General features: G+C 45.5%; 1 protein-coding gene across 1 annotated transcript in view; it reads right to left on the bottom strand.

The window, feature by feature from the left end:
• Window positions 1-25,590, bottom strand: part of ppil2 (peptidylprolyl isomerase (cyclophilin)-like 2) — a 64,739-nt gene extending 39,149 nt beyond the window's left edge. Inside the window, exons 1-12 of the mRNA XM_069182121.1 lie at window positions 25,343-25,590; window positions 24,923-24,972; window positions 22,850-22,895; window positions 22,707-22,769; window positions 21,594-21,645; window positions 16,439-16,490; window positions 10,682-10,773; window positions 10,440-10,529; window positions 6,745-6,820; window positions 6,258-6,418; window positions 3,593-3,668; window positions 1,271-1,377 (exon numbers count right to left, since the gene is read on the bottom strand). Of these exons, the coding sequence (XP_069038222.1) occupies window positions 1,271-1,377; window positions 3,593-3,668; window positions 6,258-6,418; window positions 6,745-6,820; window positions 10,440-10,529; window positions 10,682-10,773; window positions 16,439-16,490; window positions 21,594-21,645; window positions 22,707-22,769; window positions 22,850-22,895; window positions 24,923-24,972; window positions 25,343-25,374 (897 nt within the window). The 5' untranslated portion in view covers window positions 25,375-25,590. The remainder of the gene's footprint in view (window positions 1-1,270; window positions 1,378-3,592; window positions 3,669-6,257; window positions 6,419-6,744; window positions 6,821-10,439; window positions 10,530-10,681; window positions 10,774-16,438; window positions 16,491-21,593; window positions 21,646-22,706; window positions 22,770-22,849; window positions 22,896-24,922; window positions 24,973-25,342) is intronic.
• Between the last annotated feature and the right edge of the window lie 815 nt (window positions 25,591-26,405).

Genomic DNA, 26,405 nt, shown 5'->3' with positions numbered 1-26,405 from the left:
ATAGTTAATGATCTTAACTATACTGGCACGACTTCTCTTGTGATCACACCCGAAGAGCCGTGGTTTATCCATTAAGCTCGCATGCTTCTACACTGGAAAAAAAAAAAGAATACTTCTGCCTTCCAATATGCTATATGTGGAAATATAATCTACACAAAACAGAAAAATCTGTGCTCAATACTTTTAGCCGATCATCGGGATGATGCCTCTTCCTAAATCAAAAACTGGATGACTTGTCCTTGTCACCCTGCGGCACGCTCAGCAAATTTACAAGGCTCGCCACGCTTACAGGTCTTCTCTGGACATCCAGACCAATCTATCCATGCACCGAAGCTGCCATTCATTAATCTACAGGGGTCTTCAACCTGGCTCCTGAAGAGCCCCGATCCAGCAAGGTGACCTTTACTGAACAATTAACCTTTATATATATATACCTGAAACAATTTAAAGGGGATCTGTAGACGCAATTTCTCAGACAGGTTATTAAATCTTGGAAACAAAATAAACTGGTTGACGGTGGAGAAACATTTCACAAATGTCGAACCAAGCACAAAATTGTGACCCTAGTGAAAGTGCTGCAAGTCACCATGTTGGTGCAAATCCCTGGTCTCACCACGTTCCCATGAATTGCCAAGTGATGTCAGCCCTTCCCGCTCGCTAGTCACTGTAATGACCAAGGCAAGGCGATGCAGAGTGAATAAGTACAGGTTGGGCAGCAGACATTTCACCGCAGAAATGTGATCTTCAGAATTCAGAAAGTAGTATTTGTCGGCAAAACCGTCTCAAAGTGGATAGCAAAACTGGAGTAAAATTGGATTAAAAGAGATGTATTCACAAGCCTGCTTCTTTACAGTGCAATAAGGCAGCATCACGTCACTGGAAGTCCTGTTGCCTCGTTCTGAATCGCAGAATATGGCGCTGCGCAGACCTGGAAAGTCTTTTTGTGAGGTTTTACATGTTACTGTGTATATTTTACTTTCATGGTGGTTTGAAATGTGTTCATCAATGCCTGATTCTTTCGAACCCCAAAATATAAAAATAGTATCGCAGTTCCCCGTTAACCGCACTCAGTGAAACGGATAACGTGATTGCTGAATTGATTTAGCATTTTGAGTACACTTCAGCCCTAGGGGAGACACGTTCAGCCCTGACAGACAAGAGTTCCCTTAACTTATCTTTAAAAATAAAACAGCTGATCCAGGGTGACCCATGGGACCAGCTGGACTGGAGGCCCCCAGGAGCAGGAGGGAGCCCCGTTATCTCTGCTCACCTTGTCACAGTGCAGCTCCAGGTTGACGTCCCCCTTGTTGGTGTGCAGCCTGACGTAGCCCTTCTTCTTGACGTACTGGTAGCGCACAGCATCGTCTTCAATAGCATCTGCCCAGAGAGAGACAAACAATCAATCAATTCTCTTCCCGTATAAAGAGACTCTCATATGGCGCCTTCCAATCCAGAGTGTTCTCAAGATGCATAAAAAAGTACAGCGATTACAAAACACAATAAAAGAAAGAAAAAGTTTTGAGGTGAGATTTAAGAACATGAACAGAGGCCGCATGTTTAACGTGGTCACGAAGAGTATCCAAACATACAAAACATATACAAAAAAGAGCTGAACAGGCCTAATGCAAAACGTGAGCCAGGTCGTCTCAGATCCCAAAAGCCACATGACTTCCATCTTGCAGGGCCTAGGCCTGCAGTTCAACCTTTGAACTCTGCTTCAAGTTCGGGGGGGGTCACCCAATATCATAATTAATGATGTGCAATTTTTTTATAGTGCCTTTCATCCCAAAAGACGGCGAAGCATTTCTCCCATACAGAATGGAACCCACTTCACCCCCCACCAGGGCAACGCACAGCAGTTCGGAGGGAGTCGACAGAAACTGCCTCACCTTTCAAAACAGGGGGGGGGGGGGGGCTTGGGACCCCCAAAAAAGAAACAGCCTTCTACTTTATTGCTGCTGATACCACTGCTGCAGTGCTAGCCAGATCCAACACACAACCCCCTGAGACGGCCTGCGTCTCGGAGATAGGCCGGTGCATCAGAAATCGAAAGAAATACGGGCCGACTGCTGGTGCTCCAGTGTTCCAGACGCTGTTTTTTTCTAAAATAAAAAACACTTTCATGCTGCCCAGGCTCCCTGTGATGCCTGCAGACCCAGATCTCTGCTCTGCGACCGGAGAGGGGAAGCTCCAGGCCGCGGTCTGGTGGGTTTGTCTTTCTGGTCATAAACCACAATGCTTGGAAGCTGGGAGAAAAGGAAAGTTACCATGGAGAAAAAAAATATTAAAAAAAAAAACACATCGCCCAGAGAACTGCCAAATACTGCAGCCTCACCTCGGAAAGCTGGGAAGATCAGGTCTCGCATATTTAACTCTGCGCTGGCCAGAAGGAACGGTGAAGGGCGGATGGTGCACAAGGAAGACTGTCAGACGCTCGGCCTGGTTTCTATACGGTGTTACTACATCGCACCAGGATGCAGTGCGGAACGCCTAAGACTGGGCCCCTAAAACCGAAAAAGGGCTCTGGAAGAACGAAAAGGTTCACTCAGCGCTTACCCACAGACGGGAAATGGCCCGACAGCTTGAGCTGCTGTGGGTCAACGCCGAGGGAACCTTTTCGGCTTATTGAGCCGCAGTCCCGATTTCCCAGAAAGGTTCTAAAATCTTGGTAACAAAATTCATCGACGGTGTCGGGAAAAAAAAGAACACATTCTGAACTAAGCACAAAATCGTGAACTTTGTGAAAGTACTGTAAGTCGCCATGATGTCGCAAACTCGCATTCGAGTTCCCACCACTTGTGACGGGACGCGGCCCTTCCTGCTCACTAGTCTCTGTAAGGAGTAATGCGATGTGAGAGCTAATAAGTCCAGGTTGTGCGGCGGACATTTCACTGCAGAAATGGTCCAACCTGATCTGCAGGGAGAGTTAACAAGTAAGCAGTTTTTAGTAGTGGAGAGCATTATATTAATATTGGATTAAAGAGTTGCATTCATAAACCTAACAAGCAGTATTTAACAGCAAAACCATCTTGAAGTTGAGAGCAATATCTCTATTGGATTAAAAAAGATTAATGCACAAGCCTGCTTGTTTACAGTGTAATAGGAAAGCAACACATCACCGGGGCGGAGTGGTGGCTCTGTGGCTAAGGATCTGCACCTGTGGCTGGGAGGTTGCCGGTTCAAATCCTGCACCCGGCAGAGGGTGCCTACTCCGTTGGGCCCCTGAGCAAGGTCCTTAACCCCAACAGCTCCAGGGGCGCTGTACAACAGCTGACCCTGCGCTCTGACCCCAAGCTTCTCTCCCTGTCTCTGTGTCTCATGGAGAGCAAGCTGGGGTTTGCGGAAAGACAAATTCCTAATGCAAGAAATTGTATAGGGCTAATAAAGTGATGTTATGTTAAATGTTGTCACCTCCTTCAGAATTGCAGAACATGGTGCTGCAAATACCTGGAAATTGAGTCTATTTCGTGATGTACATTTTTCCATTTTACTTTTATTGTGGTTTGAAATCCGCTCATCCATGCCCGATTCGAACCCCCCGAAATATGAAAATAGTGCTGCAGCTCCCCTTTCATGCTGAACATCTAATTACCTGCTTCGTGCGTGGTCTCGGGAGCCATGGCGGTGGAGGTGAAGGAGGCAGACACCCTCCCCGTGGAGTAGTGGGCCTGTGAGGAAAGACGGGGAGGGAGAGTTTGTCATCCGGCCTCTGTTATCCTGTTACCTCCCCCCAGCACCTGTCTGTCCGTCCAGCTGCTCCTGCCTTCAGGAGAAGGAGGCCTGATGAGGCTCAGCTGTAGAAGCAATGAGGAACGCTTTGCTGAAGCCGCAGTCTGCTTTGCGGTAAAAAGGGCAAAACTCAGATTTCGAAGGGGTCTGACCCTTCCCCCCAGATTGATGGTGATTGTACAGCGCAGAAGAGAAGAGAATCGCAAGGTTTCTTCCTTTACGCAGAAGTGTGGGCTTTATTTCTCTGCGAAAAAAACAATCACTGAAAAAGAGTTAAAGAAGGGGGAAAAAGCTGGAGAACATTTATCCCCAGCAGCTGCAACTAAGGGACGAGGGGGAAGACACCGCTGTCTCACAGAGACAGATAAATCATCCCATTAACCTGCAGTTCAAGCAAATTCCCCTTTTCAAAGATGTCATTTTTGCAATTACTAAGGATTCCACGATTCCTAGAGCACAAGAATGCAAACTGCATTTGAAAGGGGGGGGAGATTAAACATGACATACTGTACAGCCATACAGCTTGGGAGCTGTCCCTCTCGGCTTTTAAAGATAAAACAGATTTAAAGATTCATTTAAGATTTCCACATTGGTAAAGAGAGATTGGAAAAAAAAATGTCCTCTATAAGGGTCCAAGGTTGGAGATGTCAAGGGGATCGCAGTCAGCCTTCCTATCTAGAGCATGGGGTTATCTATGATTACCTTCTATACAAAAGATCTTCCTATAACAGACAGCATGCTGCATAGATCAGAAATCCCAGACTAACTTCAGGCTTTGTAATTGTTTTGATATTTTCTTTAAATGACACTTAATTGGGCTGCTTTTGATTTTCTTCATACTGAAGTTAAGGACACTGTTATATGTTCTCACTGTTGTATTAACAACATGTGCACGTAACTGTAAAAAGGTAAGTCACAGGTTAGAAATGCAGATACAAAAACCTTCAATTCTAAAACAATATATTCTCATAAGAATCTGCACAGTTCATACAGTACTGTCTTTCGGTTAACTGGGAAGCCATGTGCTTCTTTGTAAGGATTTGAATATTTTATATGCGGCTTCTGTTCAACAGAGTATGAGAACATGTAAAATTGGTCTACGTCTCTTACGTCTTTTTCCACAGGCGACAGAAAGAATTAATATTGCTTTTCCAAATCGACCAGTCCAGCTTGCAGCTCCAGCCTTGGCACTGCGGAGGACTCCATCTGCAGCAATCTGAGCTTAATTGAGCCTCCTATAGGTCCAGGTCCTAGACTTGCTTAGTGAGGGATCATTGCTGTGCCAGGAAATAAGTCAAAGCTGAACAGCCCAGTCATGTGTTGTTTCACTTAGAAAATGTGAAAGAATAAACTTTTCTCTGCATTCTTTTCCCTCTCTGCCCGGGAAACATTTCCTAGAACTTCAGACTGGAACAGCGTGGCCCAGCGCCTGTGAGCAATTCTCCTGCGATTGCTGCCAAATTCATTTTCATCTGAAAAGCATTTTCTCTAGAACCTAACCTGAAGGCCCCGCACAAATTCAGATTTTTTTAGCTGTTTCTACAGACAACAGCTTGAACGGCCCATGATGAAATGAAATTAATGGTCAAAACAAGCTCTCTAGCGCAGAACAACAGGAATGGACTGGAAATCACCATTGTGTTGCTGATCTTACAAAATCTATTTGGAAAGGCCTGGTTGAGCTTAAGTATCTTTTCTGCACTAAACACGTTAAGTGTTCTTTGAAAAAATGAGCTATAAAGACCCGAACTACATTATTTAAGGGAATATTTTTTGTATAACAAGTTACTCTGGCTGGTATGTGACTAACCCAGATAGCCGGTTACAGGCCTTGGTTCAAACAAGCCCATTTCACCAATATTGCGGGCTAGATGGACTTATCTTACCCCTTGGGGACATTTTTTTCACTACTTTGCAGAAACAGCCCTGAGGTTGTTTCCATAGCTGGTGTAGCAGAATGACGGGCTGGAACACAAAACACAGGAGCAGAGGGGAGTTCTGGTGGCCCGTCAGCTGGAACTGAAACCCAGGACAACCAGCAATCTCGTTCGTCCCAGAGAAAAGAAAACTTCAGAGGCAATAAACAAAAAGGAAAATAAAAATGGCTAAATGGCGGTGTACCGCTTCACAGCGCTGTGCTTTGTCTCTGCTTGCTCCCGTGCAAATACAGCGTTTCACACGAACAGCCTCAACAGCCTCGCAGTTCATGACACTCCTGAGCCACTCCTCCACTTCAGGAAATCACATTCCCGCGATAACTTTCTGTATAAATGTTCTCCACAATTTCCAGCGCTCGCAGTCACTCTCCGAAAAAAAAAGAAGAGAAACCCAGCGGTCCAGATTCGACAAACAAACGAGCTGCAAATCTCCCAGGTCTTCACATTCTGCACAAAACAGTTTTTCTAGAACACCCTTCAAAGCCATTAAAGCACAGCCCGAACATAACACACAAAAGACGTTTTGAGAAGCTGTCAGGGCGTACAGTCCTGCCTGGAGCTGCTCCGTTTGTGCCTCCCAATCCCTCTTACCGCGTTCAGCCTGTCGGTCTTCTTTTTCTCGGGCTCTTTCATGGTGGCTGCGAGCATCTCGTCGCCCTTGAAGTCTTTGTAGAGCTCGGCAAGCGTCTCCCTGGTCTCCAGGTTGGCGTTCTTCAGGTGGTACGAGGGGTCCAGCCTGGCCTTTTCCTCATCTGCAAGGTGCAGAACAGAGAGCAGCTGAGCAGTGACGCAGGGAGACGCAGGGAGACGCAGGGAGACGCAGGGAGACGCAGGGAGACGCAGGGAGACGCAGGGAGACGCAGGGAGACGCAGGGAGACGCAGGGAGACGCAGGGAGACGCAGGGAGACGCAGGGAGACGCAGGGAGACGCAGGGAGAGCTCCAGCCCGGAGGAACAGGACCCTGTCCTCGGAACGCACCTGGAGTCCGGAGACCAGCAGCGCAATACGTGCCCCTAAAATGTAGCGTCTGACGAAACGACACAAATAACGTCAGAGCAGGCGCCTAGATCTACGCACCTGGATCTGGGACCTTCAGGTTGTTCTTCACGTGAAAGAAGTTGGAGACGTTGAACTTGTCCAGGTTTGTGGGGTCCTTGGGGAAAAAAAAAAGCAGTGAAAACAACCGTCATGACATGTTTTCTGGTCTCTTCAACAAGGTGATAGTTATGAAATATGCTTTAAGAAATAAAGCAATAACTGGATTTACTAATTGACTGAGAAACAACATGCGTGTAAGAAGCGACAAGCTACATGAGTTCCAGAAACAACTGGAGCAGCCAACACTGAAGTTTACCGCATACAATGAGATGGTTGTCAATTCAAAGTGCAGTGTCAGTTTTGGGCAGATCACTAAAAGGCCCGAGAGCACTCGGGACTCCGATAAAGCCAAATGTCTTCATATTGCTGTCGGACAATTCAACTTTCTGGCTCTCTGTCACTTGATGAAAGATATACTGGTGCATGTAGTCCTTCTCTCAAAGCATTTTCAAAGGGAAGACAGACTTCTCCACCTGTGGTTCACTATACTAACGAAGGACTGGGAGAGATATTAGTGCATCCTGGGCCCTCAGCGAGGGACTTTTTCGGCTCCCTCGAAGGTAACAACTTTAAAGCAGACAAACTGTTAGACGGTCATACACAAAAGCCTGCGTTTGACAACATGATACGTGGCCTGCTTGATAAGGAAGAGAAAAAAACACTCAACCTTCTCCTGTTTTCTTGTACCTTCAATGGAGAGGCGGTTGGCAATGAAAGACAGATTGACAACAAGGTAGGACAGTATTTACAATGAAGCTTGTGTTGTGTAATAATTATTTTGATACTCTCGTTTCATTGGTCTAGTATTATTCCCGCCCAAGATAATAATAATAATAATAATAATAATAATAACTGCTTACACTTATATAGCGCTTTTCTGGACACTCCACTCAAAGCGCTTTACAGGTAATGGGGATTCCAATGTGGAGCCCCACCTGGATGATGTGATGGCAGCCATAGTGCGCCAGAACGCTCCCCACACACCAGCTCTCAGTGGGGAGGAGAGCAGAGTGATGTAGCCAATTCATAAAAGGGGATTAAGATGCTGAAATCCCCCCAGTTTCACGTAAAGGGGGAACTCCCTCTCATTTTCAACAATTAATTTCAAGCCCTGACAAAAATCCTATGCATTATCCTTCAAGTAAACATTGTAGTGAAGGATAACGGGAGATTTACTGTTTGTTCTGCAGAGATAAGAAAAGAAGCTGCTGAAAATGGGCGACAGGCAGCGACGAAGAGCAGGCTCCTGATGTTGTCCCCGAGCTGGACGCTGGCATGCAAGAGGCTCCACAGATTCAGCAGCTCGTGTGCTGCAGCAGAACACCATTGCCGTGTGTGTGTGTGGGGGGGGGCAGGAATTAAAATCGAGTGCATTACAAGGCGGAGCGTCTAACGCAATGCAAAGCACAGAAAGGCCACTTTGAAAAAAGTGCACTATCCAGCTGAGAAAGTGTCAGCTGTGAAGAAATTGGCAATGTCCTGTGTGCAGAACAAGCACCTCCTGTTTTTTTTTGTTTGTTTCATAATATAATAATAATGTTGCTTTATTAACCCTATACAATTTCTTGCATTAGGAATTTGTCTTTTCGCAGACCCCAGCTTGCTCTCCATGAGACACACAGACAGGGAGAGAAGCTGGGGGTCAGAGCGCAGGGTCAGCCATTGTACGGCGCCCCTGGAGCAGGTGGGGTGAAGGGCCTTGCTCAGGGGCCCAACGGAGTAGGATTCCTCTGCCGGCTGTGGGATTTGAACCGACAGCCTTCCAGTCACAGGCGCAGATCCTGAGCCACAGAGCCACCGCACTGCCCCAATGTTGTGTTTTTGAGGCGTTCATGTTTTTCCTTTCCTCTTTCTAGAAACTGGAAGCGAGTTTGGCCTATCCAGCCAAAGTGATCGTTGGGCTTTCATCTTGAAAAGCTCTTCCTCATTTATCTTTTCTTTTTTCAATCCTGATAAGCTTTTCGGAGAACTTATTTAAAGCATTGTATGCGTCATTAAGTTTCTTTGAAATCTCTGCGCTCCTCACAATTCGAGGAATGGAAAGAAAAGGACATTTAGTAAACACAACAGCCTACACTGACACCACCAACGAACAAAGGATGTCTTGTATGTCTTGGATCAAAGCGTCACATTGCCTGAGGCACTGGACACAACTGACCAACATCTCATTAAAGCTCAATTGCCCACTTTATTTAGGGGGTCACGGGGGAAGGGCATCCTGAATTTGCCAATTGAATGATTTCATAATTTATTTTTATTATTTCATTTTAAGGACAAAAAAAAAATCTTCTTCTATGAAAACAACAAAAAAGAAATCTGCTCTTTGCAGCACATTCAATAAGCATTCCAGCTGGCATTTGTCAAGCTAGTCCTTACGTCTTAGCTAAGATAACACGCAAACTGTTTAATTCAATTCATTAAGCTGAAACAATACACCAAGAAAGTTTGGAAGCATGACAAATCCACCCTTGAACATGCAAATACCCTGTTGCTGCTTAGACATTGACGCTTGCACTGACCTACAATCTACCACACACATGGAATGGGCAGCAAATTATACATCAAAAGAAAATTATGAAAGTTGTCAATGTGGCACAGCAGTTAGGGTTGCAGGTACAAATCCCATGCGAGACGTGAGCGAGACTGATCAAGTCAAAACCCAGTTGTAAGTGGGTGTAAATATAAGTTGTCACACAAATAAACACACAAAAAAATGGAAATCCAGCTTCCTGACCCATTTTACAGATGGAAACAGGAACTGGCTGCTGACTCTAAACGCGTAATAAAACTTTCCAGTCTTGTAAAATGCATTGCACCACAACTCAGGTTGCAAAACCGAAGATTTTCAGGGTCATTCTTTCGAAACACTTCTAGAGTGATTGTATTAACTAACTCCTCTGCCTCTCCTGTCCGTGTGGTACTGGACTCTGTACCCTTTCATTGCTCTCCTGCTTCCTAAAGCATTAGTCACTTAGCAGCTTTCGCATAATTTCCTGAGAAATGCCTGAAGCCACAGAAATTGAAAGTATGAAGGAGAGAATGATTTGTCAAGGTAAACCAACACTCAACACAATGACCAGGCCAGGGCTGAACACTGCAAACTCCTCTCTTTACCTCTGTCGGGAACACACTCATACAGCACTGAGCACTGAGGCCTGCTAACCATCCAATTTCACCCACACCTGAGAACAGATTCCAAAGTACTCTTTAATATGTGGGATGTCATGGCCAAACCAAAGCAAAGTGTAGCAAAGCACAGTGCACGCCGAGGAGACTATGCTGAAATTATCATGCAGAGTAAAGTAAAATTAAGAGGTTGAGTATAGTGTTGTAAACAGTAAAATTGTAGTTAATCAGAAAGGGGTTTTGTACAGCACGGGGCAAACTGGAGGGAACTATGCCAAACTAGAGCATAATTGTGGTGTAAGTTAGAGCAGAATCACTAGAAAGATGCCTAAATACAGGGCAAATCCACTGCGATAAACTGACACAGGTGTCCCGCCAGGAAATCCAGATGTTTCTAATAAAAGTGAACTTTTTCCCTCCCCCTTTTCCCCCCAAAAGTTAGCATGGCTAGCCAGTTGGAAAAAGAACCCAGATCCGCACGTGAACTTGTCTTCGGACAGATGCTGGGAGCCTGGAGGGGCGACAGCCAGATTGGGGGTGCTCTGTACCTGCAGGGTGATAATGTCCTGCCGGGTGAAGGGCTCATCGGTCAGCAGATCCTTGTAACTTTTGGTTTTGATATTAAGCTGTTCCACTGCCTGTGGCGAACAAAAAAAGAGCAGCGGTTTTACACAGCAAATCTCCAAGATCCTCCCAAAACAGCTGTGCACAGACACAGAATGGGCTCACAGTGGAGCACGAAGCTTCGACGTTGTGTCCTCTTGGGTACTCCTGCACCTGAGCGACTCACCTCGTGAGAGAAGACATTCCCAGTCATGCGGTTGGCCACGATGTGGGAGTTATTTGTGAAGACAGTGTACAGCACAGGGCAATGGTACTTTCCTAATTCAGAATGGCAAAAGAAAAAGAGAAAATAAGTATTACATATTTTTGTTTCCTCTAATACAGTATAAGGGACCAAATCTAAATGGGAGCAGTTCGCCACAAACTGACAGGAAGGGATACTTAAATATTTCCTAAAATATGGAGATGGCATTGTTCTATACAGATAATAATAATAATAATTGCTTACACTTATATAGTGCTTTTCTGGACATTCCACTCAAAGCAGAACTGGACATTTTCCACTCAGATATTAATCATGTGTCATTTATTAACAATTTCATAATAAATTAACTTCTAGAAAGTGTGAAAAGACATGCACACCCTCCGTCTTTGCAATACTATAGTACCAACCACTGTGATTTAAAACACAGCCAGCCCTGGCTTAGAACGTGTCCCACAGTGCATTTGTGTCATGCAGGGTCTAGACCTGGGCTGAAACAAAGCAATGCAATGCATGTAGGGAGATCAAAATCGTACTGCTAGTGCAAGTTTATTTCTGGTAATACTAAATGTTTTAAAGAGATATTTAAAGAGAAGAAAAATCTTCACCCAAAAGGAAGGGGGGGGGTGTGTGTGAAACAAGCTCCATGTTGTTGAAGCCACTACCCTGGGTTCTTTAAAGGAAAAACTGGATGAGACTCTTGGATCAGTTAATTGCTACCTATCAAACAGGCCAGATAGGCTGACGGGCCTTCTTTCGTCTGTAAGCTTTCTTAAATAAAATAACTCCTTACATTTATATAGCTCTTTACTGGACACTCCACTCAAAGAGCTTTACAGGTAATGGGGATCCCCTCCACCCCCATCAGTGTGCAGCCCCACCTGGATGATGTGACAGTGGCCAGAGTGGGCCAGTACTCTCCCTACACACCGGCTCTCAGTGTGGAGGAGAAGCCAGTTCAGAGATGGGGATTATTAAGAGGCCATGACTGGTAAAGACCAGGAGGAAATCTGGGCAGGACACTGGGGTAACATCCCTACTCTTTTCGAGAAACACCCTGGGATTTTTAATGACCACAGAGAGTCAGGACCTCGGTTTTACGCCTCATCTGAAGGACGAGGTCTTTTTGTTAACAGTATAGTGCCCCCATCACCATACTAGGGCATCACGACCCACAGAGACTGCAGAGTGAGTGCTCCCTACTGGTCCCACTAACACCTCTGCTAGCAGCAACCTTAGCTTTCCCAGGAGTCTCCCATCGACGTACTAGCACTGAGCTTCAGTGGGCTGCCGTTTGTGAGTTACAGGGTGCACAGATGCTGGCTATAGTACGTTCTTGACACATGAACAAGCACATAACCCACACTGACAGCCTTCTGTGGTGACCTGCAGACATGCTGCACGTTTGTTTGCAGTAAACACATTTAGTCGGTAAATCATAGTAAGCACTTACATAGCTTTGGCTGGGATTGCCACTGTGCTTTTGTGGTTACTTGCACTGTCAACTTTCTAATTAAAACGACAAATCTTTCTGCTAACTTCATTCAAAGCTGCCTCCCGACAGCCAGTCGGTATTAAAGAAACGCTGCAGGGGGTGGGGGTGCAGAGACAGAGCGAGCCAGACCTCACGCTGCTGACGAATCCCAGACCTGTCCTGACCGCGCACTGCCAGTCATGCGCCAGCGCTTGGGCAGAGCCAGCCAGTGGCACGGCTCAGCTCCTTTCAGACATTCTATCTTAATGTCTCACCACCAACTGCTGGGATGACAGCATAGGCCTCTGCTGACAGGATAAACGAACCTTTTCATTCTTCGACAGAAAAGACTTCAAGGGAATCTGGTATGATCCAGGAGTACTGGTGCTGTACTGGTATGATCCAGGTGTAACGGAGCTGTAGTGGTATGACCCAGTGCTGTACTGGTATGACCCAGGTGTAACGCAGCTATAGTGGTATGACCCAAGAGTACTAGTGCTGTAGTGGTATGACCCAGTTGTACTGGTGCTGTAGTGGTATGACCCAGGTATAACGGAGCTGTAGTGGTATGACCCAGTTGTACTGGTGCTGTAGTGGTATGATCCAGGTGTAACGCAGCTGTAGTGGTATGACCCAGTTGTACTGGTGCTGTAGTGGTATGACCCAGTTGTACTGGTGCTGTAGTGGTATGACCCAGGAGTACTGGTGCAGTAGTGGTATGACCCAGGTGTAACGCAGCTGTAGTGGTATGACCCAGGTGTAACGGAGCTGTAGTGGTATGACCCAAGTGTACTGGTGCTGTAGTGGTATGACCCAGGTGTAACGGAGCTGTAGTGGTATGACCCAGGAGTACTGGTGCTGTAGTGGTATGACCCAGTTGTACTGGTGCTGTAGTGGTATGATCCAGGTGTAACGCAGCTGTAGTGGTATGACCCAGGTGTAACGCAGCTATAGTGGTATGACCCAGGTGTAACGCAGCTATAGTGGTATGACCCAGGTGTAACGCAGCTATAGTGGTATGACCCAGGAGGGAGTACTGGTGCTGTAGTGGTATGATCCCAGTGTACGGGCGCTGTACATAAAGTACAAGGATTGTGGGGGCATGGAATAAGTTACACAGCCATGTTGTTGAAGTGGACACATGGGCTTCATGTGACAGCTGGATGAGATCGTGGGATCAATTAGCTACTGGCTGCAAAATGGGCTGGATAGACCTTATGGGCTCCTCTTGATTTGACCTTTCCTATGTTGTAAAACAGCAGAATGGAATGATGAGCAGCTTTTCAATATAAAAAACCGCACAATGACTCAGGTCATCTCCCAGAAGGTATTGATGGAGTTAACCCTGTGGACACACCAGTGGACACTAAGCGGAGGGGTTTCTTAACACTAAAGGCTGCAGGTGCGTGGAACAGGACAAGCAGTCATGCTGCTGAAGCATGTTGGCTTCTTTCTGGAAGAGACAGAACGAAAACCTCAGAGCAATTAGCTACTGGCAAAATGTTCTTTGTGATATCGTTGTGCTTTTTTAAAAAAAGAGGTAGAAAGACTAGCTCCAGCTATGACAAGCAGAAGGACAGTTAGAAGCCACGCATTTATGAGGCAGAAAGAAAATAAAATCTGGTGCTGCAATAAACATTCCTAATAGCTCCCTTGTCTTAATAAACGATACCTACTTGCTCAATAAAAAAAAACATCACAGACTTACATTCAGAATTAAAGATATTCAGTGAAAATGTCTGATGTCAGAGCTCTCCACAGTTTCGAACTATAAAACTTGCTCTTGCCTGTTCAATAATAATAAAAATGTTAATATTGGAGGCATGAACTGTGGATACCTAAAAAATCCACTTTAGAGGAATAACACTTAACATTATTGCGATCTATCCAGCAGGGCTTAAATTGCAGGGACAAAAAGCACGGGACCTTCAGGAAACAGATGTGCCCCAAACCCGAAAGCCCCGCTGATGAGCTTCCAAGCCGTAAGAGCACAACCAAAAACAGCAACTGCACCCAAGAACACATTCTCTGCCAATTCCTGATCATGTCTGAACGTGCGCCTGCAGACGAAGACCGTCCTTGCACAAGCAAACACAAGACTCCCCTGATTGCCTGGCTTGATATATCTCTGTTTACAGTGCGCCACAGCACTGAGAGATCAGCTGCTGCCGGGCCCCACCGCTATATTTATCTTCACAGACAGCGAAACCCTGCCAAGACGTCCACACTTCAGAGCTGCAAGATTACAACTGATAAGAGAAAGCAATTACAGCACTGATTACTTCTAGCAACTGCAGCTGGGAAGGAGGTCATTAACATATTCGCATATGGTTTAGCAGCTTCTTATTGGTAGCACTTACACAGCCACAGCTCTGCAGAAGCAATTCTGGAGCACAGCGGTGAAGCTGTGTACAGAGCCAGCGGTGAGAACGGAATAGAAAATGGCCATTTAGCAGATCAGCTGAACGCAAATTGTAAGTGCTTGTGCTCCAGTTGCTTATAAAAGGGGGCAGTGTGGGAGTGGGAGGCAGCGTGCCAACTAAACCATTGCTTCTCAAAAGTTGGCGAAGGCTTGAGCCCATTTGCTCCTGCCGTCATGATTTCCTGATGTTCTGATCCTGCCTAACTCGACAGAAAAACCTTTTTTTCCTACGTTGCTTTTTGGTTTAGATTAAATCGCTGCATCCCACGCACCCCCAAAACTGCCCTAACCCAAACACATCCAGCTCTTAACTGCCCCAGGAGAGTCAGAAGGGTGCGTGTGGGTACAGACAGCGCTCGTGCAGTTACCAAACAGCGCCCCCTCCTGGCGAGCCGATCACTACGCTGCAGGGAGTCCGGCCCGCCGCAAACCCGCTCCCCCGCCCCCCCACCCCCAGGTCTGCAGAAACACAGGGCTGGAGCACAGCCATAACCTAGATAACCACGCATTACTGTAATCCCTCTGGGCTGCCGAGGCCTTCAAGCGTAAGGGGCTGAATAAGCCGCCGGAGAGGCGGCCCACCTGGCTGTCTCGGCCAATGAGAAGCGACGCGCACCGTCTGTGATGACGCTGGCGAGTCCTGACCGCGGCACGGCAATGTACACAAACACACTCACGCCTCCGTTCCAGTGGGTGTGAAGAGGAAGCCCAAGAATTTGAAGTTGAATGGAGACGAGCTGGACTGTTATGCTGCAATAACCTGGTCATGACTGGTGATACACTCCGATACTTTCAGGGGTCAGGAGATATCCCAACACTTTTTCTGTGGTACTGCTGTGCAGACAGACAACTCCCGAGTGCTGACTCAGACTCACTCTCCCTGTTGATAATTAAATACACTATGGTGATCGTCTGGCTGTGCGCTGTTCCCACTTACTCAGCACGGAGGTACTCTATTAACTGATCTACACGCCCCTGTTTAGTGGGTTTTCTCCACATAGTGCACCATGTGATAATTATACAAAACACAACTGAGACCCCATCTAGAATACTGTGTACACTTTAGGTCACAACAATACACAGAATATACTGCTGCTGCTCTTGGATCAGTACAAGAGCAAACCGAGACATTCGTGGGCTTAAAGATGCAAAGCATCCTACTCTGAGAGGTTAAAATTTTCTAAACTGATCCAAGTACTCAAAGGCACTGATAAAGCCCCACCTATCATCGCATCATCCAGGTTGATGCGTCACATTGGTGGTGGTGGAGGGGATCCCCATTACCTGTAAAGCGCTTTAAGTGGAGTGTCCAAAAAAGAGCTATATAAGTGTAGGTCATTATTATTATTATTATTATTATTATTATTATTATTATTATTACTACTACCTAAGGACTTCTTCAGAGTAATAAGCTAGAGAACCACATAAGTGGAAACTAACTAAGAGGTTGTTTGTTTAAAACTGAGAACAGGAGGCCCATGTTTACGCAAAGAGTGGTGGGAGGGTGGAACAAGCTACCCAGCCACATCAAAGTCGATACCCGGCTTCTTTCAAGAAACGGCTGGATGTGATCCAAATCAAGCTCCTCAAAGCTAAAACGAGCAACACAATCGCCCCCTTGTTTACAAACTTTAGAAAAAAAGTCCTCAGAATTAACACAATACCTCATATGACCTTGCTGAGGTCATAAATGTGAAAAAAAAACAGAACAGAAATTAGGCATTACCGTGCAGTGTTGTACAGACTGCTGTAACAAGCAGCCACACCTTTGGCACTCAAATAAAAATGAACAGGGTGAGAGGGTCACGTCCGCGCCATCGCATACCTTCGTTGTTCTTGACAACGTTCAGCTTGATGAGCGACTTCGCTTCCAGTTTCTAGAAAGAGGAAAGGAAAAACATGAACGCCTCAAAAAAACAACATCAGGGCAGTGCGGTGGCTCTGTGGCTCAGGATCTGTGCCTGTGGCTGGGAGGTTGCCGGTTCACATCCCGCAGCCGGCAGAGGAATCCTACTCCGTTGGGCCCCTGAGCAAGGCCCTTCACCCCAGCTGCTCCAGGGGCGCCGTAATAAAGTGATCTTATCCATGGCAAGACAGGAACTTGATTGTAGCAGAAAGGCATAAGCTCCAACTGCTAAATTAATCATTTGATTTTGGAGAAAAAAAACAAACACAAAAGCAAAGCACAGGCCTTGGCTGTCATCATAACTTCAACCCACTAAATAGAAAAATTGAGCTTTATATACCTACATCCTGTTTTATTTTTCACACAACATCTTAGAGGTAACTGTATCTCTTCCATTCCTATAGAGGGACACAGCCTACACACTCTGGTTCCATAGGGCCAGGAATATGTCTTTATAGGGCAAGTGTTTCATCCTTGGGCCAGTTTTCCTTATGTTTGAATGGCCTCTTTTGTCTTTGGGACCTTTACCGGAGCCCTTAGGGTGAAAAATGAAGCTTAAGGATTTGAAAACAGCCACGTACAAAAAAAAACAACCAGCGGGCTTTCAGCAACCTGGAGCGCTCGGTTCTCAGGGCTGAGTCAAGGCCCCATTCAAATTTGCCATGGAAACCATCCGAGAGCTGCAGCACGGCAGCGCATCGGAGCTGGGAAGAGGTGCAGGAGCCGGCTCTACGTCAATGCCAGGGCCAAAATAGCACCGCGGCTCTGCAGGCAGGGAGGAAAGAACACACGCCGGCAGCAGGAGAGGAAGAAGGCCCTGGCGTAGGCGTTGCGGCTCATCACACGGAAGGAAATGGGCCGGGGAGAAAGTGTTTCGGCAAGCCTTTCTGCCACCCACCCCCACCTCTCTGCACGTAGTGCCACGAAGAGCCGACCGTATCGCCCCCCCCCCCCCCGTCTTGTTGGCAGAGACGCCGAGCCAGAGAAAGCGCCCGCGATGCCACTCGATGCGCCCCAAGGACTGGCCCGATACACTGGAGGGGGCGATCTTTGGTCGAGACCCATTACAACATTAGAGGCAGCGCATTCTGCCGGAGTTTTCTTAGACAGAGAGCCTTATTCTGGGGGTGCCTCTGTGCCCATGGGGTGACCTCAGCCACACCTGCCGTACGAACAGAAGGCTGAGACCTGTCTGTCTGGAAACACTGACATGCAAAATGAATCAACCACTGAATAATGACTCCGATGTGCTGCGTAGGCATCAGCCACGCGGACAGATGGACAGACACTGCTGGCAAATACTCTGCCAAACAAATAGTATTAGCAGCAGACACTGGTATCATCCAGTGTCTGTCTGGGGCTGCGTCAAACCCCGTAAGCCAATAGTGTGAGTCACAGCATCGAGACAGCAATTGCTCCAACATGACATCTCCCGCTGTGAGGTCCCTAATGGGTTTGGAGGGTTCCACACATGACATCACCCGGGCTGAGCTCTCGGGTTTAGCGGAACTCAGACGCTCCCCCCTGTGATTAGAACGGAGAGTGGTCAAACCCTCAAGTGCTACTCAGGCCCCATCTCCCTAATCCTTCACTCTCCTCCGCCAGCCAAGCAGGGGCCGAGCCAGATCGGCACAAGCTCGTGTGTGTCACAGAGCAGATACTGCAGAGGAATGGCTTCAAAACAGATCCCATTTGGTAGCTCAAGGATCTCATCCAGCAGTTTCTTTAAAGAAGAACGGGCCTTGGATTCAACAGCTCGGCTGGTTTTTTTTTAATCTTTGGGTACAAAAAAAGTGGCTCCTGTCTTTGATTTTAAATGCACTTCCACAAACTTTCCACAGGTGCCCCTGGTTCATGTGTCACTGCTGAAGAAGAAATGATCTCTAATACTTTTATCTGGTCATCATATTGACAGCTGCAGCTGTGTGGTTGTTTCTTACCGGTGTCACATCCTACAGTGCGAGATATCCTGCGACATATTTTCTATAATTAATGTCGACAAGTGACCAAGAGCTGCGACACTTCATTTTTAAAATAAGATCACTTTATTAGCCATATATAATTTCTTTCGTTAGGAATTTGTCTTTTCGCAGACCCCAGCTTGCTGTCCATGAGACACACAGACAGGGAGAGAAGCTGGGGGTTAGAGCGCAGGGTCAGCCATTTATACAGCGCCCCTGGAGCAGCTGGGGTGAAGGGCCTTGCTCAGGGTCCCAACGGAGTAGGATTCCTCTGCCGGCCGCGGGATTTGAGCCGGCAACCTTCAAGCCACAGGCGCAGATCCTTAGCCACAGTGCCACTCCGTATTATTTTGCCCTAATACAAGCAGAAATGAGCAAGACAGAATCATCCAAAACATATCAAGTGGCCTGCCCATGGAGAAACGAAACCCCTCTGTCAAAACCTGCAGGGGTGCTGTCTGCTTAAACCAAAACTGGTCTGAAAACTCCTTTACTGAAAACGGTGAGATCGTGAGATGGTGATTACTGCTGACTATCAGAGCCTGGCAGCAATACTGACCTTATTTAATAGCACCGCCCAGCCAGCAGAACCTGCCCAGGCTTGTTTCTAATAAAGCCCTCAAACAGCCATGGTCCAGAGGAACTGCTCTGCCAGAGGACTGCGGCCCCAGCTGCTCGGTTCTCTCACCAAAATGACAAAAGAACGCAGCAGTGCAGCTCTTCCGTTCGGTGGGTGTTATCTTACAATAGCCTAAATACAGACATGCCAAGCGTTTCTGAGTGCGAGAGTCCTGAGTCTCAAATGAGCAGGGAGGGAGAGGGAAATGTGGGCTTCTCAGAACCAAATTGTCTAAAATTCAGTCAGAAAAGCTCTCTGTGGCAATTGAATCATTGCCATTTTCAGCTTTTGCCAATCGAATCGGGGCCTTGATCTGTCCTGGTGCTCATAAGTTCCAAACTAATGCAAATTGTGCTGAGGAAGCAGAAAAGCAACACAATACACATGATTTAAATTCCATGTCTGTCATTCCACAGCGATTCAAAACGAACAAAATGACGAGGACCTCAACGCTCAATTAAAACTACAATGCAATAAGACAGAGGTCATTTTCTTGAAGTGGTAAATGCAGAAGAGGACCGACAACAATCAGTTTATCAATTGTTTAGCCCATTCTTCATGGTTTAAAGTGCACTTCAGACACGACTGCCAAGGGCGGTTGTCTGTGGGCCCATCTTTGGCCGTACGGCTGGTGTCGAACTCACAGGCACACAGAAATGCCACAGGGACCAGAACAGATCTGACCAGCCATACTGTAGGTCGCTGAGACTTGCTTGTTTCTGCCTGAACGCCACAGAGGAGCCCCACTGCACCGCCATCAGTCCCAGACGTGCTGTGCACACACTCCTCGGGCCAGGCACTCGTGACAGTCTCGCAGCAGGAGAGATGGTCTGCATGAAACCCACAACCAGCCTCGGGCTAAAACACTGCCTGAATCTGTAGGTCTAGATTTCCTCATCGTCTCCCTTCTTATCATCTGCAAAGTGCTCTCCACCACTTCAGATTAATAACCTCTTCACTTCCGCCTGTCACACGGTCTGTCCCTTAACACAGGCCTTGCATTCTCTTCCTATTGGAGGCTCGTTCTTATCTGTGCTTTGGAACAGCGAATCCAGCCAGGACTGAGCTTGCCTCTCCAGCCATTTCACCTCAGAGCTCCCAGACACAAGACAGCATCTGGCACCACCTAGTGGCCAAAAGCCTGTCTGCAACTCAGCCTACACAGTATGACAGTCGAGATGGGGGCGATACCGATGGATAGATACTTTATTGTTCCCGTGAGGGAAACTGCAGAGATTGCAATAATTAGAGACCTGGAAGTCTTACGTCTGGTAAATGGACGTTGAGGTTAAGGATGACCAAAAATAAACTAGAGGATCATGCAAATGGTAAAAAGAGTCCTGAGCTGAGTCGACAATGATTTCGAAAAGCAACAGCATTATTGAATATAAATGGGGCATGCAGTATCGTACATCACACATAACATCTATGTTTTCAGGTCCTAAAGGGATGCCCTATGCTGGCAGGTTAGAAGAACGTGTCCAGACCTGTTAAGTCCGCAACAGGGAAGACTACAAGGGAACCTGAATCAATTATTTAAAATTAAGCTAAAGGTAGTAGCAAGATCAACCCAGTAGACTCCAGAGCCGACAACGAAACACAAGGGAACACAACACAGGGACACAAGCAAAACTACAGGGAAGTGCATTCAATGCAGTGGCCCGTTTTTGTCTGCAACTTTTCCGAGGTTTTAAGATAGACGATTGATAGACAGACACAAAGAGCTACTGCCCTTTCTGCTCATAGAACCCAACACCTCATCACATCACAGGTGATCGTTCCCTTACCTACTGCGCAGACCACAACAGCATTACAACCCACGACACGGTCTACAATGACTTTGTTGGGTTTACCAACTTCTGTGACTCAAAGAACAGCGGAAGAAGATTGAAAAAAAAAATCAGCCTCAGGGACGGTAAAATCTCTGTAAAGTCCATCCTTCTGTAGGGGTTTTTTGGTCTCTTTAAGTCACTGCCCACAGCAGGATTTGGAAAACAGTGTCATTGGTCCAATTCAGCAAAATCAGGTGGTAACTCATAACGATGGAATGAAAACCAATCTGCCATACAGGTCGGATCAGAGAGCAAAGAGCAAAGTCGTCTTAATAACAAAAAAATGCAAGAACATTTTGCTCTAGAGAAATTATGGAAGCAAAGAATAAATTAATTAATAATTGCTTACACTTAGCTAGCGCTTTTTGGACACTCCACTCAAAGCGCTTTACAGGTAATGGGGATCCCCTGCACCACCACCAGTGTGCAGCCCCACCTGGGTGATCCACCGGTCTGCTCCCCACACACCAGCTCTCAGTGGGGAGGAGAGCAGAGTGATGAAGCCAGTTCACCTTAATTCATAAAGGTGTAGCACATCCATATTTCTGGATATAGTCTTCAAAACCCACCATCAGAGGGGCTGCACCACAACTCCAACATGTCGTTTCAGCTGCAGAGACGAGATCACAAGAATTTTTTCTTCAGCCTCTGACACAACTCACCTCTCCAGTGATCGGGTTAGTCCCAAACTTCTTGATCCAGGGAACGATGCTCCTGCACAAAGGAGACGAAGGTTGTGTAACTGTAAAGCCTGGTTATGACAAACAGTGGCATTACAGTGACCAAAATATGAATTCTGAAACAGTCAAGTGTCCTGCTAATGCAGAGACAAAACATACTAAGCACTTTATCGGAAATAATATTTAGGTTTATTATAAAACCGGGAGAAAGCATCTGGCTGAATAATAACCTTTAATTTTTTATGACACCTTTAGAAGAAGCATCACAAAGCACTTTACAACAGGTGTAGAAAAAAAACGAAGTTTAAGGATAGCAAATTACAAAAGGAGCATAGAAGAAACACGAGCAGCTGCAGCAAATGATACAAGGTCATTAGTGCAGCAGACAGACACTGATTAAATAAAATCCTCTCTCAAAAGGTTTTGAGTCTAGACTATGAATGCACTAGGGAAGGCAACTCTCCAGTATCCCTGGGCATAGAATTCCAGAGCTCTGGGACTCTAGATAAGATTTAAATAATGTACCCAGAGCTTTTACGGCACATTTGGCTGGGATTAATTAATTCATTTTAAAGATTTGGAAAACAGTTTATTTGGTAATGATGATTTTAGACCAATTTAATAAAGATATTGTTCGTTAACGATAAAATCGCATTATATCTGTGAACACGAACGATAATTCAGATAGGGGATTCAAGGGCAGTGCATTAAGCAATTCTGGAAAAGACAAATGTGTTAACCAGCTTCTCTGCTGCAGTCGAAGAGACACAGGATGTAGATTGGTGATATTTATTAGATGGAAGAATGATGTTTTTACAATATTCTGCACATGAATCAAATGTCAAGCCTGGAGCACATATCACCCCTATGGCAGAGCCAGTGTCTTGCGAGGGGTAGCTGTGACTTTTGGGGTGTAGGTACCCATCTAAGGCTGTGCAGCCTCATAACTGAAGCAGGATCCCAGACACCTTTTAAAAAACAAGTGGATGAGATTAATGGATGTTTACATTACAAGCAGCTGTGAAACAGAAGCTTTCATACAAAAAACAGCTCTAGCCAGTTATTAAAGGCTGTGGGAGCAGGAGAAATACTCACAGCAGGTCAAAGACGTGTCCTTCAGGAGTGCACATGGGATACTCGAATGGCTGCAGGGACAAACTGGAAAACAGAAACCGGTGGTTGGGAGAATTCCACTGGAGAATTGGAGAACATTGGAGAATAGAGAAACTTTGCCTCACCTGCAGTGATCAAAGGGCAGGCGCCTGAAATTCGCCTGTGGAATTTCTAGAAAGAAAAGGGGGGAAAAAGGTTAAAAGAACTGCATTTCTATTTTTATATTTTAGGGTGAGAAAGAACCAGCATTGATGAGTTTCAAACCTCAATAAAAAATAAAATGTACCCAGTTACGTGTAAAACCTCCAATTTACATTACAAAACAGACTAAATTTCCAGCTCTGTAGCTCCGTGTTCTGCGATTCAGATAGAGGCAACACAACTTCTGGTGACATGTAGTGGCCCTGTTACACTGTAAAGTAAGCAGGCTTGTGAATACATCTCTTGTCATCCAATGGAAATATTGCTCTCGACTTCCAGAGAGTTTTCCCAACAAAACGGCTAAATTGTTAACTCTGCCTGCAGGTCATGCTGGAACATTTCTGCAGTGAAATACCTGCTGCACAGATAAGTCATTACAGGGACTAGTGAGCAGGAAGGGCTGCAATTGCGTTGCTATTCATGGGAACTCTCACTCTCACCCGTGGCGAGACCAGGGTTTGGCAACAACATGGCAACTTACAGTACTTTCAAAGTTCACATGATTTTGTGCTGAAGTCAAAATTTGCCAAATTTCTCCATACCAGCAAATGAATTGGTTTTGTTACCAAGATTTAATAACTGGTCTGAGAAATCGGGACTGCAGTTCCCCTTTAAGTAACTGTACCATGTACTGTATTTTAGAACACAGTGTGTTTGACTGCTTCCCTCCCCTGGTTCTAGTACAGTTTTAGACTTAAGTTTAATTTCCCACTTCTTAATCTGGTTATGAGAGTTGGCTAAGTGGGTTTTTGGAGTTTCAGGCCTCTATAGCACAGCCTCTTTGAGTGACAGAATTTACTCCTTCACATTCTGCACAGCTCACTCCTGACTGCCTTGGAAACCGAGGTTCGTGTATGATCCCAGTTTACCGTTCTGCTTGTCTTATTTCACTCCCGTTTCCCTGCACTTCGCTTCAGGGCAAATAAAGTTAAAAGTGACTCGCTGAGCTGTCGTGTGAAGCTGTCAGCTTTGAAAACTGGATAAATGGAATAATGTTTTCAGCGTTCTCCAATGAAATCTGAAATTGGGAGGATCACAACTGTGAAAAGACTAAGGTCAGTGCTGTAAACCTGTCAGTTGATGGCAATTTGCCTGAGATTTAACCCAAAAGAATGTGGGGTTACAGTCTAACCTGCTCTAACTTTTAAACTGGATGTATATTATTTTTCTACCTTTGAAACATTGCCTGGCTGTTGTGTACATGCTGTATGTTATCTGCTTTTGTTACAGAAAAAAGGTCCATTAAAGTGGTTTTTCCAGGGACTGATTATTCTTACTTCTTTCTAACAGGTACCTCTAGGTCACTTGCAAACATCACCCCTGTTCTGGAGTCCCTGCACTGGCTTCCTGTACAATTTTGAGTTGATCATGATGTCTGCTTCCATTCAGGGCTCCATAGTATGACTGCAAAAGGTTTGACTGCTTTTAAGTGTCCATCACACAGGACCTTCATCCAGTTGATTGCAGTTTTATATGTCCCCTGTTCATGCCCAGTCTTTTTAAATCCAGTCACATTTTTTAGACTTATATGACAGTTACATCTTCTACTGTTTGCTTTGTTTTTCCATGTGGCTTTGCAATCGGATTTTAGATTTTTATTGCGATATGTGATTTTTAGGAGCTGAACTTGGATTTCAAGTTAGCTCTAGGATGTTGAGATGGCAGATATTGTATGCACGACATAGAAGAAGTTTACTGAGAGCTTATAGCTTAAAACCTGCACGTAAAAAACGATGAGAGTAAGTCTGGGCGAACAGCATAATCATCCACACATTTAAAACAGGGTTAAGTTTGCTTAGCTGCACAGTACAGACAGCTGCGAATGACACAAAGACGGCATAAAATACTGCAAAACTCAGAAAGAAGCTAGACAAAGCGAGTGACCGCCTTGCCAGGGAAGAAGTAATACAGATACTGATGCTTTTGCTTCCCCTCACACATGAAATTCCGCTGCAGGACAGTAAAGACGTAAAGACAGACGAAACATTCACCGGTACCTGCTCTTTTGCCTCCGTAGAAATGTGTGTATTCGGAGCAGGTGATGTACCTGAATACAGACGAAAATAATCACATACCATTTTCATTGTGATTTCAACGGCAGTTTCAGACTTGAGGGTATATGAAAAACGACACAGGTTACAATAATTTAAAATAGTAACGAATGCTATACGATAACATGGAAGACGATATTGTTTTTCACTTTGTCTCCACAATATACTATTGACCAACGTATCATTGTATTAATTTGCATTAATCCTAACAATAATATAAATCCCTGATTTTAGGCAGCCTCGGCGACCATATTAAAATTTATCTTAACAGGCTTATGGAACCAATACTGAAACAAAACCTTAAACACCAGCATTTAACGGAGATCAGATGCATAGTGGTTGTAATTAGGACGCAGGTGAACTTACATTTTATCTTTCTGATGCTGTCTTTTCCCCATGACGGCGGCGGTGTAACACGCAAATCCAGGAGAAAAACCACTTGCGGGTAAGTTATCTAATCACTTCGACCGATACTAGAACCTGTACAAACACTGGAACACTTGTCTATACGGTTTTTGAAAAAAAAAGACACACAAACGCTCCCGACTTCCGAAAACACACCAATACGACATCAACACCCTTCCGACACGCAACACGAAGCCCAGCAGAAGTGGTTCCGCCTTATCCTTAATCACAGCCGTAGTAATTTAAGGACATACCACTAGTAGGCGATATAATTCCAGTACAGTTTACCGGCAGAATTCATTTAAAATTACAAAATATCTGTGGTTATCGATGCATTGTTAAAAAAAGTCGACTTTTGGATGTATTGTAAAACCATCACCGACAGAAACCATTTTCTTTGGTAACCCTTTTTGTTGAAATAGGCGTGAAAGGAACGCAGCAAAGAACGACATTTGCTTTTAAGTTAGGCCTAGCTTTCAAATGCCAGATCTTTTCTGTACTGAGTATGTAAGCTTTAAGATGACAATCACTGAGTAATGTAATAATACAACCAGAGAGTCTTACTGTGCATTTGACTTGGATTAAAGTATTTACACTACAAAAGGTTTATTTAATTATTTAAACTAATTTAATTTAAAAATATATTGTTCGTTTGCGTTAAAATCGCGTTATACCAGTGAACACGAAAGATACTCCAGCCACATGATTCGAGCTGACGTGATGGTTATATAACGCTGTTCTCACTCCGTGTGGGAGAGTGTAGCGCTGGGGGCAGTTTAACTCGGTGTCAGGAAGACTAGACGTTTCCAGAGGTAGTGCGCTGACTTTCCACTTTTTCCAAGGCCTCTAATAATAATAATAATAATAATAATAATAATAATAATAATAATAATAATTCCATAATGTGGATCCTCTCCACCACCACCAGTGTGCAGCCCCACCTGGATGGTGCGCCAGTCCGCTCCCCACACACCAGCTCTCAGTGGGGAGGAGAGCAGAGTGATGGAGCCAGTTCAGAGATGGG

Source organism: Lepisosteus oculatus, chromosome 22 (genome assembly GCF_040954835.1).
Source record: "Lepisosteus oculatus isolate fLepOcu1 chromosome 22, fLepOcu1.hap2, whole genome shotgun sequence".
Classification (NCBI taxonomy): domain Eukaryota; kingdom Metazoa; phylum Chordata; class Actinopteri; order Semionotiformes; family Lepisosteidae; genus Lepisosteus; species Lepisosteus oculatus.
This window is presented reverse-complemented; position numbering and strand designations above follow the sequence as displayed.